The 20,043-nt window shown below is 36.9% G+C and overlaps 2 protein-coding genes across 7 annotated transcripts in view; one reads left to right on the forward strand and one right to left on the reverse strand.

Moving 5' to 3' along the window:
- Positions 1–19,150, forward strand: part of NUDT6 (nudix hydrolase 6) — a 63,119-nt gene extending 43,969 nt beyond the window's left edge. For 3 of the 6 annotated variants that reach the window (XM_022596250.3, XM_022596252.3, XM_022596253.3), the window contains 3 exons: positions 137–892; positions 1,485–6,739; positions 7,687–19,150. The gene's annotated coding sequence lies outside the window, so the exon portion shown is untranslated. The remainder of the gene's footprint in view (positions 1–136; positions 893–1,484; positions 6,740–7,686) is intronic. The other 3 variants (XM_089911530.1, XM_089911531.1, XM_089911533.1) reach the window with 3 other exon arrangements.
- Positions 1–20,043, reverse strand: part of FGF2 (fibroblast growth factor 2) — a 54,908-nt gene that overhangs the window by 1,483 nt on the left and 33,382 nt on the right. The window contains exon 2 of the mRNA XM_030760069.2: positions 11,660–11,763. Coding sequence (XP_030615929.2) covers positions 11,660–11,763 — 104 coding nt within the window. The remainder of the gene's footprint in view (positions 1–11,659; positions 11,764–20,043) is intronic.

Raw genomic sequence — 20,043 nt, forward strand, 5'->3', positions numbered from 1 at the left:
GGATACTCTGTAGCCAATACTTGCTACCTTTGGTGAAATTATTGTGCTTCCTTTGTTAACTGACGTTAACCTGTTTTACTTTATCTTGTCACTTTTTAGTGCCACCAATAAAAATCTTCCTCTTTCTCTATTCCAGGTTTAAGGTCCGGAGTCGAAAAGTAAAGAGTGAAAGGAAAAGTCATGTAATCATAAAGATAACATGAAAGGTCAGCATTGAGATTCATGGGCTAATTTCCCAGAAATAGACCTAAACCACATCAGTCAGTTATCCTCAGGACGTTGATATGCTCATTTTTTGGTGTTCAGTCAGCCTACAGGGTGCTCCACGTTGCTAGTTAGCACTCCCTATAATGCTTGGCCAACTGGGATACATACCATGCCAGTAATATTTGCCTTCTGAGCCAGTTGCTAGTATTTTAGAGAAAAGAAATAGTACCGGGGATTAAGTGGATAATATTGATACATTATGGAAACCACAAGTTTGTTTTTTTATTTTTTAAACAGAGGTTACTTGTACCTTTTTACACAGGGGAGAGAAGGAAATTGTGCATCTGTGCTGAACATTCAGACATGTAAGGTTACTAAACAGCTGATGTGCACTTGAAAACAAACTGCATTTTTTTAATGGGTAGTAGAGCCAAAATTCAGTCTCAATAAAAGCATGCATCTAACATCCCATTTTAAGCAATTTTCAGTTCTCTCCATCCTAAGTTTACAAATCATCTTCATTGGTAGTGATGTCAATAATCCTGTTAAAAACTGATGCAGTGTAATTTTTTTAACCTTTATAAACATATTCACAGAGCTTTATTCCTATACTCAATGTTTAACTGCTCACCGTTTCAAACTTAAGAGAAAAGGAGATCTTCAGAGGACATCACAGAGGAAGTGGGTAAGTAGCTCCTAAAGGCTTACAACAAATTGTACCTTGCCTTCAAGCCTTATTTTATATAGGCCCAGGAGCTGGGAAATCCCTTAATTCATGGTTATTGACTGCTCTCATGCATATCATTTTATATAAATACCACAACAATCCTCTGACATAATGTATCATATATACTCATTAACAAATGAGGAATCTAAAACTCAAGGCTCATAGATCAGGAGACTAGGATTGACATATATACACTACTGTGTATAAAACAGATAACTAATGAGAACCGACTGTATAGCACAGGGAACTCTACTCAGTGCTCTGTGGTGACCTAAATGGGAAGGAAATCCAGAAAAGAGGGGATATATGTATACGTATAGCTGATTAACTTTGCTGCACAGCAAAAACTAATGCAACATTGTAAAGCAACTATACTCCAAAAAAATAAATGATAACCCTTTGCCCATGTATCCATCTGACACCTTTTCATCAAATTACATTTTCCTTTATTTTCCTTTATTTTTTTTTAATTTAAGAATAATTTTGGGATACAGAAAGCACACAGCTCAAATAATGCATTTATTCATTTAACGTAATTTTTTTCTTCTAGGCACTGGGATACATCAGTGAACAAAACTGAACAAAGATCCCTGCCTTTGTGCTGGTCAGATTCTCACTGGGGGAGAAACAAAATAAGCAGTAAGCATAACTGAATAAATTGTACGCTAAAATACGATAAATCCTATGGGAAAAAGTAAAACTGAGAGGATAAGAGGGATGGGGGATGGTGTGGGTACAGATTAGGCTGCAGTATTAAATAGCACGGCCACAGTAGGCTCCACTGAGAAAGTGATATTTGAGCAAAAACCTGAAGGAGCTGGAGTTAACCCTCCAGATACCAGAGAACAGCATCCCAAGCAGACAGGGAAAAGCCAGTGTAAAATCCCTACAACAGGATCATGCCTAAAGTGTGAAGGGCAGCAAGGCCAGTGGAAATGAAGCAGAGGGTTTGAAGGGGAAAGGAAATGAAGTCAGAGAGGTAATGAGATAGGAGATTTATAGGCTATTGTAAGTATTTTGGCTTCTATCCTGAGAAACTGAAAAGCCATTGTAGACTTTTGAGCATGATCTGACATTTTTCCAGGATTACTCTGGCTGTCAAGATTACTCTGGGCCAAAGGCAGATGCAGACACAGATACACCCATTAGAGGCTTGCTCAGTAACCTAGACAGAGAGGGAGACTCAGACCACGCTGGTAGCAGCAGAGATGGTAAGAAGCTGTCTGCTTCTGGATGTATTCTGAAAGTAGAGTCAACACAGTTTCCTGACACATCAGATGTGTGGTGTAAAATATAGAGGAATCGAGGGTGGCACTGAAGTTTATGTTCTAGATGATGGACTTGCTGAGATGGGGAAAGCTGTGAGGGGGAACAGGTTTTATAGATAAAGATTAGGAATTCAGTTTTGGACATGTTGAGTTTGAGATAAATATCAGATGTCCTAAAGGAGATAAAGAGTGTTTACTGAGCGCATACTCTGCAAGAGACAAATCACTTAACCTTCTTTCCCTCTTACTAATGCTAATAACCACAGAATTGGAACTTGAAAAGTACTAATTTATTTGGAATGCTGAGAAGTGTTTTAAGTTACAATAATTCCAATAAGCCATATTCTCACTTCTAAAAGGTATGGAATCTAAGAAATGAATGTAGATGTACATGTATGAGAGTAATATAAATCTGTCATGCATCAGTGGTGGGCCACACCTCAAGACTTGCCTGAACATTATCCACATGAACTAGCTTAGCTTATGGTCCTATATAAGGGGCACAATAACCATTTGTTGATACTGATAACGGTGATACTAATGATTTTAAAGATGGTGCTGGAAATTTGACCCCTTGTAGGGGCATCTGAATAGGAAAGAATCAAATAGAGTTTGAAAAAGCATAATCAACATTTTAAATAGTTTGATTTGTATTTTGCCTATATATTTAATTTACTTTGAAATTTCAAAAAGAAAGTAAACTGATGTGAGATATTTATACATAATGAAAAACTGACCCTAGGAAATGGTAGGAACCATGTTTCTCACTATTGGAGTGGGTAGTTACAGACAAGGCAGCAGGGAAGGCTAAAATGGTTCATGTGATACTGTTGGATTAGGGTTGGATAACATCAGTATGTACTCATTTTTAAATATAGAAATATTTATGGTTAAATATAGATGGTTAAATGTAGAAATATTTATAGTTATGTATATATATATATATATATATATATATATCCAGGTTGGTATATGCCTATATTCCTTGCTCGGTCAGATAAGAGGGCCTGGAAGCAGACACACCTCGGTAGCAACAAGCACGCCCAGATCTTGGTTTCTGATGCCATTTTCCAGTAGAAGGAACCAAGCCTCCTTAGAGAAATGGCTCATTCTGGGCTGGAGTAGGGAATATACAAGATGAGACTGGAGCACTCTTAGAGGACATGAAATAAGGAAGTGCTCAAAAAACCCCACATTGACTGGGGTATGTCAAAGAATACAGGAGCCAAATGAAGAAGCTCCCAAGAGCCAAAGCTGAAACAATGTGAACAACAAATACAGTTTTGGATTATAACCCAAAGTACAAAATAAATATCCATACATATATACTGATATACATGATTAACTAAATAAAAGAAGTTGTTTCTCATACAAGAGAATTCCAAATAATTTATGCAGATACTTCCTCCTCAAGGAGACGGAGCATAAACCTCCCCCGCCCCGACTCCCATCTCTTAAATGTAGACTGTGTATAGTGACTTTCTTCCAAATACAGTATGGAAAGGGGAAAACAGCAGTAACTTTACAGTGGAGACAAACACTACCTCAGCCTTATGTTCAGGGAACATAAGCATGTTCCCTGAAACGATACAATGAAAATAGTACTTTACCTCTGTGATCTACCTCCCCAACACTCATAACCCACGTCTAATCATGAGGAAAACATCAGGCAAACTCAAAGACCTTCTAACAAATACTTGACCAGTACTCCTCAAACTGTCAAAGTAATCAAAAAAATGAAAGTCTAAGGAAATGTCATGATCTAAGGGAGACTACAGAAACATGATGACTAAATGTGGTATCCTGGAACAGAAAAAGGACATGAGGTAAAAATTAAGGAAATATGAATAAAGTGTGAACTTCAGCTAATAATGATGTATGTATCAATATTGGTTCATTAGTCATGACAGGTGTACCATACTAATGTAACATGTTAATAGGAGAAGCTGGGTGTGGAGTGTACAGAAACTCTCTGTACTGCATCTTCACAACTTTTCTGTAAACCTATTACTATTCTAAAATCAACATTTATTTTTTAAAAAACCTGACTTTAGGGCTACAAGTATGACCACAAAAAAAGAATCTCAAGTAACTGAATTTAGTAACTCTAGTTACACTATGAGGGATAAAAGCATCTCATTCATTTCTGTGCTCTACAACATCCAAATACAGATCATTTATTTATATATACATATCCACTTTATTTCACCATACTATAAATGCCAGGTGGGTGGAGATTTTCTTCTGTTGTTTTTCTTCTATTCTATTGCTATATCAGTGCCTGGCACATAGTGATCAATAAATATTTACTAAATTAATGAATAAATGAAACTTTTATATAGGTTACAGTAAAAATACCATTCAATGGCACTGCAAAATCTAAATAAGAACAAAGGAACTAAGACCAAGGAAAATCCAGCCTAAGTACTGAAATACAGAATATAGTCTAATTTTATGGACTAATTTAGTCCCTGAGGAAACTAAGCCAGTTGGCCCATTGACTATCCTAACAACATCTGCGAGGATCTTTATGAGCCAGGAAACCTGGGTTCCAGTCTTGCCTTGATCCCTGACTATCTTGTATCTTTGAGTGAGCCACTTAACCGCTCTGAACCTTACTTTTCTCATCTGTAAAATAAGACTGGGTTAGATGATCTTTAAGATCCCTCCCAATCTTTAACAATTTTTAAGCCTTTAAAACAATCTTAAAGCCCTGGCATACTATAAGAAAAGAACTAGAGTAAATTCTCCTCCCCCTGCCATCCCCCACCATCCCCTGTCCTTATGTATTGGCCTCAGAATTCTCGTGCACTGCTAAATGTTAGATTGACCCTTATGCTCACTCCCCCATGCTCTGTTTTTTGGATTGTTTATTCTTTTACAGTACTTTGATTTTGCAGTTTTGGCTTATGAGAGAGTTTGCTCAACATGAGTCCAAGAATGCTTTTGCTTACACAGCTTCTGAGAATTAAAAACAGACATGATGTATAAGTATCAGTGTTGACTATTTCAAAACAAACTAAGACACAAATTGTAAAAAGTTTAAATTTAATCTTAATATTGTAATATATATGTAGCTTATGTAAAATTTTATAAATTTTATAAATTGCTTCTAAAAGAAGCAATAATTCTTATTAAGCAGTAACCTTTGCATTTAATCTAGTATTTTATCTCTTAAAAATGATATTCTTCTTTACTGCATTTTCTGACAAATTTAATCAGTATATATCACCATTCTGTATAAGGAACCCTCAAAAATCTCTAAGTTTCATTTCCCCTCAAGTAAGAAAGTTATTCGATAAGTAAAAAAAAATTTACTTTTACAGTAATTAAATGTATATTCTCAGATACGATACATAACCTTTGCATATTTGACTCTTACGGATCAACACAGATCACACACATTCTAATACTTACTGAATTATTTTGTTTAGGTTATCACAATCTGTCGCATAATATAGAAAACAATGTGCAACTTTCTAGCAGCTAAAGACCAGGCAGATTTTTTTCATACCAGTGCTAACACTGAGGTTCTTCGATGATTTAAACTTAAGACTACAGTTAACCTCATTATATGCAATTTTTGAACATAGAAGAAATCATAGATCCTAATATTTGTCCTGGGCTTCTGTTGTTCATAGCAACAAAATTTATTTTGCTATGGAATGGAATACGGAGTCTGTTGTATATTAAAGAACTACTCAACTTCAGCCTCCAAATTTAGGCTTTGGCAGGTAAATATAGTTACTCTGAGTCTTTTTTAATACTCTCAACTGGTAGTAATCAACCTAACCTGACTCTTAGAAACCAAAATGTGTTATTATCCAGCATGCTCTTCTTTCTGAGGGGAAACTATAATGTTTTACAAATCAGTGTAGGAATCGCACACAGGATAAAATGCAGAAGAACCCAGGGATGTGCCATAACATAGCAGTCTGAAATGGGGTGGGGCCCTGTAGAAGAAGAGTGGGAAGAATTATGCCTTTGGCAAATGCAAGTTCATAAACCCCAGTGTCTCTAGGTAATAAGGAACATCTGCATCCCCAAATGATGGCTACTGGTCACAACACTGGACTTATCCCAAAGTTGTTTTGGTTTGTTTTTCTTTTTTACATGCCAGTTGTCTCTTCCCATTGTCACCTGAGTGAGGTCCCTGCTGACATCCCCGGCTACAGTGTCTTTCATCATCAGTGATTCATCTCAACCTGTTAAACAGTGGAACAGATGCTATTAATAGCCAAGGGTCAAGACTTTTAATTTCTTGCCTGAAAGTTGCTATTGTTGACAGCTCAGTGCCTATGGATCTGACTCAGAGGAAAATATGCCACTTCCTGAATCAACACCACCTCCTTGGTTTGGGGGTAAGTGTCCCTTGTTTTAGGGACACTTACAACACCACCTCCTTGGTTTGGGGGTAAGTGTCCCTTGTTTTAGGGACACTTACTTTTTCATCTGAAAATTGACACAGCCCACCCAGACTAATCTGAAAGAGGATTGCTGCTGAAGAGGCAAGGCAGCGAGCCACACAAATTGAATGGTAAGACTAGAGATTGACTCATGACCTTGGCATGGAATAGATCCAGTGACAGGAGCTGGAACAACTGGATCTTGGCTGGTGCCTTTCCTCAAAGAAAACTGATAAATCCTGAATATTCCATTTATGTGTAACAGCTGTAGCATTGTCCCTACAGAGTTTGTGATAAATTTCTGAGCACTGCTAAATTAACTCTTACTGTACCAGCTTGAAGGAAATCTGTTGTATCTGGAAGAATTAACACACATCCAAGGGGACAGAAATATATTTAAGACTAAATAGAATGCTGTGACCTTAATCTTGTGAAAGGTCCTGCTTAGCTAAGGAAACACTGTTTTATTTTATTGTTTTATGTGTTTATTTTATGCTTCTGATGGTACAGAATCAACAGTTTGGGAAGCTTAATGCCTATGTGCCAAGAGAAGAGGTCAGAATTCTCTGAATTCTAACTTGTAGAGAATTCTCTAAGAATGAGAAGACAGCTCAGGTTTTAGGTCTAGTGTCTTAAATTGTCTCCTCTTTTACAGACTCCAGTAGTTTCAAAGACTCACTGTAGAGTAACTTCTCAACCTAAATGTCAATTGACATTTATTTACAAAACAGAAACAGACTTACAGACATAGAACACAAACTTATGGTTACCAAAGGGGGAAGAGCGGGGAGGGATAAATTAGGAGTTTGGGATTAGCAGATACAAACTACTATGTATAAAATAAACAACAAGTCCTAGTGTATATATCACAAGGAACTATATTCAATATCTCGTATAACCTATAATGGAAAAGAATATGAAAAATATATATATTTAAAATTGAATCACTTTGCTCTACACCAGAAACTAACACAACATAGTAAATCAACTATACTTCAATTTAAAAAAAAAAATGTAATAAATAAGGTAGAGTAGCTTCTGTTTTCATCACTTTTGACAATTATTTTTATCATTACAGATGAACCTGTGTTCCAGCCTGTGTTCTCAAGATAACCCCTCCAATGACTATCTTACAGGGCCACCATGATTACCAGATTACTGGATCTTCTAATCTCTTTAAGTGGAAAACCACAGGGTAACAATCTGAAGTCACAAGACAGACGTAGCAAAGTCTAGAGCTTTAAAACCATTTTGACTAGTGCCAATTTGACTAGAGTTGTCCGTAGTTGAGACAGAAGCAAATGTTGTATGTATTTACGTTCTTTCCTCCACCACCTTTACTGTCTGACAGTAGCCAAGTCAACACTATTGCAGGAGACAAAGTGATTCACACTGTGTTTTGTTACATCCTGAGGTGAGAAGAGTAGGGTTATCCCCTCTTCTCTCTACAAGGTCAAGGTCATCCAAAATTACCCATTGATTCACTGTCCTGGAAATATTTTAAATGCTACTTCAGTAGATTCCCAAAGTATTACATCATCCCTTGAGATGACAACAGGCTGGTAGAAAAAAAAAACAGTGGAAGAAGTGAAAGTTCCAAGTAGTCAGCCTTTCATAGCTACGTTTTTTTTGCCTAGGAAACCTCATCCATTTCCCCTGCTTTAGCCACCGCATATATGCTTATGACGCCCAAATCTATATATCAACACGACACCTCTCCTCTAAACTCCAGACCCCTAACTCCAACTATGTAGTGAACATCTTCACCTGAATTTCTCTTAGGCACCTCAAACTAGATAAGACTAAATGTGAACCTGTCTTACCTTTTCCCAGAACTTGCTCTTTTCGTCTTCCCCTTTCTCATCTACCTCCTCATCCAAACTAGAAACCTGGATGTCATCTTTGACACTTTCCTCGACTCTACTCGTAACTCGGGTCAGCCTCAGTGCTCACGCTTTACTCCATCCTCTTCATCCCGTCACTGCCAGGTTCTGATCATCACTTGCTTGGACTACTCCCATGGCCTTCTAACTGGCCTGTCTCCACCAGCCTTGGACCCCTCAAATCCATCCTCTGCGCTACTGCCAGAGAGCTCTTTCTTGATTCAAATCTCATGTGTCTCTTAAAACGCTTTATGGTTTCCCACTGCTGAGAGCAGCATGGTGCTATCAGGTACTTCAGCAGGCAGTTTACCTGCTTCTCCAGCCTCGTCTTTTCCCCTCTACCTTCTGTTGCCTTTGCACCTTACACTCCAGCAGGAGTGAATTGTAATTCTGGAGAAACCCCTAGTAAGCCTTCCGCATCCATGCCTGTGCCATGTCCTAGAATTATCTATATCCTGATCTCCATTCCTCTGTTCCCGAACTGCCTGATAAACTCCTTCCTCTGCATTATGTCAAATCCTCTTGGTAGGTCATTTTTCCCAATCTAGACAAGTTTAATCGCTCCCTTTCCTTTATTACTATGCATACATGCAACATATAGAAGAACACACCGAAGCCACCCCTTACACATTATTATGAATACTTATTTACACTTCTGCCTCCCCAGATTGTCACTTATTAAAGGCACAGGCCATTTTGTATTCAATTTTATAACCCTAATGCCTAGCATGGTATCTAGTATACTGTACACTCAAAAAATACTAGCTATTGAAGAGGATTCTAAAATTTATTCAGTTACATAAAAAGAGCACCACTACACTGAGACTTATTTATTTATCCTACAAAAATCACATAAATATATCTTTGTCAGATGATCAATCAGATGGTTGAATATTCTTTTTCTCTGTAAGTCTGTTTCAGTCCCTTCAGAAATCCAAAGATCACATACAGATGGCCAATAGGCACATGAAAAGATGTTCAACATCACTAATCATTAGAGAAATGCAAATCAAAACTACAATGAGGTATCACCTCACACCACTCAGAATGGCCATCATCAAAAAATCTTCAAACAATAAATGCTGGAGAGGGTGTGGAGAAAAGGGAACCCTCTTGCACTGTTGGTTGGAATGTAAATTGATACAGCCACTATGGAGAACAGTATGGAGGTTCCTTAAGAAACAAAAAAATAGAGCTGCCATATGATCCAGCAATCCCACTACTGGGTATACATCCGGAGAAAACGGTAATTTGAAAAGATACGTGCACCCCAGTGTTCACTGCAGCACTATTTACAACAGCCAGGACACGGAGGCAACCTAAGTGCCCAGCGACAGGAATGGGTAAAGAAGATGCAAATATATACACAATGGACTATTACTCAGCTATAAAAACGAATGAAATAATGCCATTTGCAACAACATGGATGGACACAGAAATTATACACTAAGTGAAGACAGAGAAAGACATATATGATATCACTTATATGTGGAACCTAAAAAAATGGTACAAATGAACTTATTTACAGAACAGAAATAGAGTCACAGATGTAAAACACAAACATAGTTATCGGGGGGAAAAGGGGAGGGATAAACTGGGACATTGGGGTTGACATATACACACTACTATGTATAAAGTAGATAACTAATACGGGCCTACTGTATAGCACAGGGAACTCAATACTCTGTAATGACCTATATGGGAAAAGAATTAAAAACGAGTGGATGTATGTATAACTGATTCACTTTGCTGTACAGCAGAAACGAGCACAACGTAAATCAACTACACGCCAATAAAAAATTAATTAAAAAGAAATCCAAAGATCTTCACTCAGAAAAATATTCAAAAACTAAGCTCAAAACACCACAACTGCTCAGTACTATTAGATCCATTCTGTGGGGAAAGCTATAAAGTGCTATATAACTGGCTACTGGTATTGGTATTATGGCTGTGGTTTGTATATACACACACTTTTAGGTACATGTCTTATCTACTCCCCCAATGAGACAGAAGTACAATCTGTGTCTTTTATACTGATCTGCTTCCCTGCGTCATTCCCCACACAGTGTCTGCTCAACAGACATACAATCCTGGTTGTAATAATAATGGTGAAGTTGACAGGGAGCCTGTATTAATGGAAAGAATACTAGCCAGCAGCAAGGACCCTGGAGTAGTGTGATAAAAAGTAAAAAAAAAAAAAGAGAAGTCCCTGCCCTTAATGAGCTTATATATAAATGAGAAGTAACATGAGGAAGTAACAATTTTGAGGACCTATTATGTATAAGACCCTGGTTTTGGCACGATATAAATTATTTAGTCCACACAAAAACTGAGATACAATCATTATTGTCTCTATTTTATAGTACTCTAAATGGCAAGTGTTTCTATGTCATATTTGAAATAAGCTTAAAAACTCATACTCAAAATTTTATATGTCCATCCCAGTGATCTTCAGACAACTACACAATATAAAGATTTTTTTTAAACTATAGTTTTAGGGACTTCCCTGGTGGTGTAGTGGTTAAGAATCCACCTGCCAATGCAGGGGACACGGGTTCGAGCCCTGGTCCAGGAAGATCCCACATGCCGTGGAGCAACTAAGCCTGTGCACCACAACTACTGAGCCTGCGCTCTAGAGCCACAACTGCTGAGCCTGCGTGCCATAACTATGAAGCCCGTGCTTCACAACAGGGGAGCCACCGCAATGAGAAGCCTGCACGTTGCAATGAAGAGTAGCCCCCGCTCACCGCAACTAGAGAAAGCCTGTGCAGCAGCGAAGACCCAATGCGTCCAAAAGTAAATAAATTTATTAAAAATTTAAAAATAAGACTATAGTTTAATAGCTTTGCAGCAAAGGCAGTAAAATGCAGTGAATTAGAGTTCCTGCTCTAGAGTCAAGACTGCCTGGCATGCCCTCCTGGCGTGCCATCCAGGCTCTGCCTCATGTGACCTGTGTTTTCTTGGTTACTTTATTACACCCTCAGAACTTCAGTATTTGCCTCTGTGAAATAGAGTATAATACTCTATTTTATGGGATGAATGTGAAGATTAAATGATATACCTGTAAAACCCTTAATAAAGATTTAATAATACCAATACTAGTAAATTCATAGCAATAAAAGCTAAATTTTTTTTTTAAAAAGTATGAAAAGAGAAAACATTACTTACAGAAGCCAGTAATCTTCCATCTTCCTTCATAGCAAGGTAACGGTTCGCACACACTCCTTTGATAGACACAACCCCTCTCTCTTCTGCTTGAAGTTGTAGTTTGACTATAAGTAATGGAGAAAAAATTACCTTTGTAGCATCATAGAAAAAAGCGGCATCTACATGTTTATGCAACATGCAGGGTAAAGACAAGAGGCACTTGTGCATCCAGCCAAGGAGCTGGGGGACAGGGGCCAGATGTCAATTAAATTCTGTTAGAATGAGAGGCAGACCCACTAAAGTATGAGTGCTTCTTGACTCCCCTCTCAATCCAGTGTCAGTGAGCGGATAAGAGTGACAGATGGAGAATTTTTTTCCCTTCATGTGTAATTAGCCTCCACTTGGCCCTGTTAACTACTTAGATTTTTTTTTATGAACATATTTTAAGAGTACATAAATATATAAACTACTTATGAGAATTTCCATACTACTGCCTAACTTTAAACTCTTTAAAAGTTATTTTAACCAATTCTTCACAAATAAAATATAATTGCTCACTATTATCTTTTGGTTTGTATTTCCTTGAGTTTCCTCACTTCTTATTTCTAGCTTCCCCTTCAATACAATCAATACCAAATGCAGTTATCTTTCTTTATGGAGGGATTGTGATATATAGATTTTTTTTTTGCTCAACAGACATACAATTTTTTCCTATTGGGAAAACAAAATGTTTATGCTTTTTTTTTGCTCAACAGACATACAATTTTTTCCTATTGGGAAAACAAAATGTTTATGCTTAATTTGCAAAATGTTTATGCTTAATTTGTTTATGCTTAATATGCAAAATGTTTATGCTTAATATGCAAAATGTTTATGCTTAATATGCAAAATGTTTATGCTTAATATGCAAAATGTTTATGCTTAATATGCAAAATGTTTATGCTTAATAAGCAAAATGTTTATGCTTAATATGCAAAATGTTTATGCTTAATTTGCTTATAGTGTGATGAAAGATTTTCAGAATGTAAGATCCTGAAGAGGATGACCTATGTGTTACACTACATTATCAATATTAAGCAGACTGTTGAAAAACAAAAAAATAGATATTACATGATCATGATGATAATGCCATAGGGACAAATAATCATCTAATTAATTCAGTTAAAATTAAGTTCAAAATCTGTTTTGCTATTCAGAAGCAGCATTCTCCTGCCTAGAACAGCATTCCCCAAAATGTATTTTGGCTGACAGAGATTACTTAAAAAACAGGTTCTGGGGCCAAATAAATTTAGGAAATTCTTGGTTAAGTCAAGTTAACTCTTTATTGTCAAACTTCTCAGAACTTTGCCTCTCATAACCTGCATTATAAATCACCATAAGGGGATCAAGTATACAGTGTGTATAAAATGTGCTTGGGTCCCAGAACAAGTTTTTTCATAGGCTATTCTGTGGCCTATAAACATATCTAGGACATTCTTGAGAGCAACAGAAAAAAGCAGTGAATATTCAAAATTTTAGAAATCAGAATAATATTATTTGGATAACATTAGAAACATAAAGTAAATTTAATTTTCCCAGGTGAACCCGGGCAGCTAGGAAACATGGCACGAAAAGGCAATGTTTGAAAAATTCTGGAATTACTATTAACTTTGTTAGACATAATTATGTCATAGTAATTATGTTTTAAATTTTTTCCTACCAGGTAGAACAACATACGGGTAAAATGAGATGTAACATCTGGGATTGGCTTTAAAATATTCCAGGAAAAAAATTAAAATATTCCAGGAATCAATCAATATTTTTTTAATAAAATGGGTGGGATAAATAAAACAAGATTGATTAACCTATGTCAATAGTTATTAGAAGCATGGGAGTTCATTATTCTCATTAATGAATGTTTGAGAATTTACATTTTTTATAAAAAGATATTTGTTGGACATTTAATGTCTGATTCTCCTCTGTACCAGTCACTCCAGGTGAAATTCTTCTACAGAATCTTAAAAGACAGTACAAAGTAAAAGGAATATAATCAAGACATGAAAACTAAACGGAGAAAGGCATAAAGTCTCTTTCAAAACATTATGGGAAACTGTAGAAAATAAGATTTTTTTTTTTTTTTTTTGCGGTACGCGGGCCTCTCACTGTTGTGACCTCTCCCGTTGCGGAGCACAGGCTCCAGACGCGCAGGCTCAGCGGCCATGGCTCACGGGCCCAGCCGCTCCGCGGCATGTGGGATCTTCCCAGACAGGGGCATGAACCCGTGTCCCCTGCATCGGCAGGCGGACTCTCAACCACTGCGCCACCAGGGAAGCCCAAGATTTATTTTTAACAAATATAAGCAAAATTAATGATTATGAATAAAAATCCTTGTATATGGCTCTAAAGTGATGTAGATAAGCCATATTAATTATGAATGCATTTGCATCTCTTTTTAACTCATATGGTTGTATAAATGCTCCTGAAGCAAGACTGCATAGTCAATCACTATGCTTTTTTCCCAGCACTTTATCAATAAACTATAGCCTAGCCCACCATCTTGTAATGTGTATTACTGGTCATAAGGCAGATTATGGATATTAATGTGTGGTCAGTACCTGCAACTCAGTACCCAAAGTAAATGTCATCATTCATTTATTTATTCATTGGCCTTTCACAGATTTCTTGGGATTCCACATTAGGATACTGTCATTTGATAAGCCACTAAAAAGTAAACACTAATTGTAGATGCCTGAAAAGTGTTTCCATTAACATATAACTATAAAAATATAAACTTTAAGGGTTTCCCTGGTGGCGCAGTGGTTGGGAGTCCGCCTACCGATGAAGGGGACACGGGTTCGTGCCCCGGTCCAGGAAGATCCCACATGCCGCGGAGGGGCTGGTCCCGTGAGCCATGGCCGCTGAGCCTGCGCATCCAGAGCCTGTGCACCGCAACGGGAGAGGCCACAACAGTGAGAGGCCCGTGTATCGCCAAAAAAAAAAAAGTATATATATAAACTTTAAAAGTAACCAAAGCCTGAAACCAATAAGAAGCTGGAAAATCCACAAAATCATAGATTTTCTTTAAAAACCCATCAGAGCTGAGATGCAAAGAGACCTAAGTAAACTAAATTTCACATACAGATGATCCCTTCCCCCACCAAAAAGATGACCTGCTTCCATCTTTGACAGGAAGAAGACTAACCCTGTCAAAATGGGGAGTGTAAAGAAACCAGCTGAACTTTTACAAACTTTAAGTGCTGCTGACGTGAAGAACTGGATTTCTAAGGAGCCCTAATCAAACAGCAATTCCATACCCACCTGCCAGTTCTCTCCTACAGAGCTTGCACCTAGTGCACAACCATCACACACCAGAGGCAGAGGACAGAACAGAAGGGCTAAGAGATCCTTCTGAAGCACCTAAGGCTTTGCTGAGTGCAAAGCAGCAGTCCACTGACAGCTGGGAGTGGAACAGAGCTGAGAAAGAGCCCTCTGAGCATCACTGAGCCTTCACCAAATGAAAAGCAGGATGAAGAGAGATCTTCAAAAGACAATGGTAGATTTCAAGAGCAAGGATAATCCTGACCTACCCAAATAGTTAATAGCTGGGCTATTTTTGTCTTAGACAAAATGGAATATGAAAAAGTACTCAACCCAAAAGAAGGCAGAAGAAGAGGAACAGAAGGACAAAGAACAGATGGGGAAATTAGAAAACAAATTCCAAGATGGCAGATTAAACCCAACACATCAATAATTGAACTAAATGTAAATGAACTAAACACTTAAAGGAAAAATTGTCAAGAAGTTAAAAGGCAAAACCCAACTATGTTGTCTACAAGGAAAGCACATTAAATACAAAGATACAGGCAAGTTGATAGTAATGTGGGAAAAAAATATAAAATGTATACCCTAATTATAAGAATGCTAGTATGGCTATATTAATATCTGATGTGGACTTCAAGGCAAGTAGTATAACTAGAGATGAACAAAGTTATTTCATAATGATAAGAGGGTCAGATACCTCAAGAAAACATAATAATTTTAAACATGTAGCACATAATAATAGATAATGTGCTATAATAATAAATTGCCTGAAGCAAAAATTCACAGAAGAAATAGATCAGTAAGTATATGGAATATAAGAATAATGTTATCGGCCAACCTGACCTGACTTTTTTTTTTTTTTTTGAGATCAGGTAGGTTTCATTTACCTGAAACTTTAGTCTCTTCTTAACATCACTGTCATTTGAAAACTATGCTAAAAAAAATTAACTCTGCCAGCATGGTAAGTGATCCTATGCTTATTTGCCTAGCGGACTTGTACTATTGGTGCCCCTAGTACTTTTGTTTTTTAACAGTCTGAGACATAATTCACGTATGATACAATTCATTTAAAGTGTACATACAATTCAGTGGTTTTTAGTATATTCACAGAGTTGTGCAACCATCACCACAATCAATTTTAGAACATCTTCATCATCCCACACCTCCTATGGTTCACCTCCTATGTCCCCAATACCACCATCCCCAACCCTAGGCTACCGCTAATCCACTTCCTGTCTCTATAGATATGCCTATTCTGGATATTTCATATAAATGGGATCATACAATATGTAGTCTTTTGTGACTGGCTTCTTTCACTTAGCATATTGTTTTCAAGGTTCATTCACATTATAGCCATGTATCAGTACTTCATTCTTTTTTATTGCCAAATAACATTGCATTGAATAGAGAGACCCCATTTGATCTACCCACCCATCAGGTGATAGACATTTGGTTTGTTTCCAATTTTTGGCTATTATGAATAATGCTGCTATAAACATTCAAGTACAAGATTTTGTGTAGACATATGTTTTCATTTCTCTTGGGTATATACCAAGAAGTCAATATGGTAACTCTTATGTTTAACCATTTGAGAAATTGTCAGACTTTTCCAAAGCAACCATTTCACATTCCCACTAGAAATTAAGGGTTCCAATTTCTCCACATCCAGGCCACATTTGTGATAGTCCGTGGTGGTGTTTTTTGTTTGTTTGTTTTTTCTATTATAGTCGTCCTGATTGGGTGTGAAGTGGTATGTCTTAGTTCTGATTTTCATTTTTCTGATGTTGAGTATCTTTTCATGTGTTTATTGGCTACTTGTATATCTACTTTAGAGAAATGTCTATTCAGATCCTTGGCCCATTTTTTAGATTGTCTTTTTCTCATTGAGTTGTAAGAGTTCTTTATATGTTCTATATACAAACCCTAATTAGATATCTGATTTGCAAATATCTTTTCCCATCCTGTGGCTTGTCTTTTCACTTTCTTGGTATTATCCTTTGATGCATAAACATTTTTAATTTTCATGAAATCCAATTTATTGATTTTGTTTTTTCATTGCTTGTGCTTTTGGTGTCATATCTGAGAAACTACTGCCTAATCCAAGGCCATGAAGATTTATGCCTATGCTTTTCTCGTAAGAGTTTTAGTTTTACCTTGTCATTTAGGTTTTGATCCATTTTGAGTTAATTTTTGTATGTTGTATGAGGGTCCAACTTCATTGTTTTACATGCGGATGTGCCTAAATTGACACTTAAAGATCACTACACCCAAAATCTGCAGAATATATATATTTTCAAGGAATACTCCCAAGAATAAATTATATGCAGGCCATAAAACAAGTCTCAATATACTTAAAAGGGCTGAAATCATACAGAGTGTAATATGAGAAATTAATAACAATAATATATCTAGAAAATCCCATAAATATTTGGAGATTAAGCAATACATTTCCAAGCAAAACACATATCAAAGAAATCACAAGGGAAATTAGAAAATATTTCTAATTGTATGATAATAAAAACTCAACATGCTTAAAGGGAAAGGTATAGCTTTAAGTGTTTATATTGGAAAAACAAAAAATCATGAAAATCTCAGCTTTTACCTTAAGAACCAGAAGAGCAAATTAAGCCTAAAGTAATAGCAGAGGGAATACATACTATGTAAAAATTACACAATGGAATATATATATATTAGTAGAAAATAATCCCAAAGAGCTAACAGTTATTTCAGCGTAATAAGAGGAAAATAATATTTTACTTTCATACACTTTTTGATATTTAAAATTTTTTTCTCGGTTGAGCATATGTTACTTTTATAACAAGAACAGTGTTAGCATTGTCAGAATTTTTAAATAATGTAGAATAAAATGCCAAGTGTATGCCACATTAAACATGAAATAATTGCAGTCATGAGTTCCAAGAGGGAAATTTCTCAAAAGCGATGTAAGAAATGTATCAAAAGGAATGTGTAGGGCTTCCCTGGTGGCACAGTAGTTAAGAATCCGCCTGCCAATGCAGGGGACACAGGTTCGAGCCCTGGTCCAGGAAGATCCCACATGCCGTGGAGCAACTAAGCCCGTGTGCCACAACTACTAAGCCTGCGCTCTAGAGCCCATCAGCCACAACTACTGAGCCCGCGCTCTAGAGCCCATCAGCCACAATGACTGAGCCCATGTGCTGCAACTACTGAAGCCCATGTGCCTAGAGCTCGTGCTCCACAAGAGAAGCCACCACAATGAGAAGCCCGCGCACCACAACGAAGAGTAGCCCCCGCTCGGCGCAACTAGAGAAAGCCCACGCACAGCAACAAAAACCCAACACAGCCAAAAATAAATAAATTTATTTTTAAAAAGCGATGAGTAAACCTTGATGAAAGCAAACCAACTATAAAAATTACGGTAAGACCATAGGAGAAATTTTAACACTAACTGGATATTTTATACTTCTAAGGGAATTTTTTAATTTTTAGGCATGAGAATGGAACTGTAATTATTTTTAAAGGATGTTTTAGAGATACATATCAGTCTTTTAGAGATACATATCAATCATTTATGTATCTAATATGCACTAAGACATACATTTCACTTACGTAATAATTTATGTAGTCATTTTTCAAATGCTTTGATGAAATGACATGATGTCTCAGATATAGTTAAAACAATCCAGTAGTAGGGAAGGGGGTAAAGAGCTAAGGCAGGTATAGATGAAACAAGACTGCGATGATAACTACTGAAGCTAGGTGATGGGTACATGGGGTTCATTAAATTGGTTCTTCTATTTTTTGTATATGTTTGAAACTTTCTCTAATAAAAAATTGGGGGGGTTATAAAAGAACAAAAAGTAACCAAGGCAGTTCATTGGGCAATTAATGTTAAATGCGAGTACCAATTTAATTGAAGGGTATTGTCTTAGACCATTCAGGTTCCTATAACAAAAATACCATAGACTGGGTGACTTAAGCAACATTTATTTCTCACAGTTCTGGAGGCTAAGGAATCTAAGATCAAGATGGCGTTAGATTCAGTGTCTGGTGAGAGCCCTTTTTCTGGTTCACAAACAGCTGTCTTCTCTCAGTGTCCTCACATAGCAGAAGGGGCTCTGTGGGGTCCCTTTTGTAGGGACACTGATCCCATTCATGAGGGCTCCATCCCCATGACATGACCAGTTCCCAAAGGCCCTACATCTCCTAATACCATTCCATCAAGGGTTTGGATTTCCACACATTAATTTGGGGGGCGGGGGGTGGGGAACGACACAAACATTCAGTCCATAACAGGTATGAAAACTGTGTTAATGTTCCAGAGACAGTCCTTGAGATACTTTTGGATTCTATACAGTGTGAAATCTCAGCCAGTACTCAAGGACACTGGACAGTCACTGTTTCATACTGGACTGGCTTCATAGGGAGGAAAGCTACAATAAAATAATCATACTGGAGATTTAGAAGACTCTTAATAAGCAAAGCCATTGGATCTTACGACATAGAAAAGGCATTAAACCAAAGACATGTTTTGTTGGCTGGAGGAAGAGTGGGAAGAGGGTCTTCTTTAAAGGAGTGGTTTTAAATATCAGGCACTTCAAGATAGGGAATGAAAGGAATTCTATTAAATTTCCACATAACGAATACAATGTAAAATTTTCCATACTCTTCAGGAAATGAAACAATATAATAGACAAGCTAGCAAAAATTTGTTCTGAAAAATGGAGGATAACTTTGGATAACATTATCATCAACTCTTCTGAACCATAAAAATGATCTATTCCCTTCTGTGCCTAACCAGGGAAACGATTATCCTCAGCCTAGTTTCTGGAAATAGAAAATATTAATGTATACTTTTACATTTAGAATAAAGGTTAAAGCCTTGGTTTTCACCTTATATAAAACTAAACCCTATTTTAATACTTCAATCTAGCTGTTTATACACTTGAAAAGTGTCTGTCATAGCTATCCAAAAAGCAAAACAAAAAATTCTTTTTCTCCATAATATTGATAATATGAAACTTACCACCTACAAAGTGCTTAATAAATGACTATAAAATAGAACATTCCTTTTTGTAGTATAAATAAGTACCAATTCTCTTGCATGCGATGCGCTAGACTGTGGA

The sequence above is a fragment of the Delphinapterus leucas genome, chromosome 5, assembly GCF_059928025.1.
Source record: "Delphinapterus leucas isolate spDelLeu-1000000601 "Yukka" chromosome 5, BTC_Dleu_Yukka2, whole genome shotgun sequence".
Taxonomy (NCBI): Eukaryota; Metazoa; Chordata; class Mammalia; order Artiodactyla; family Monodontidae; genus Delphinapterus; species Delphinapterus leucas.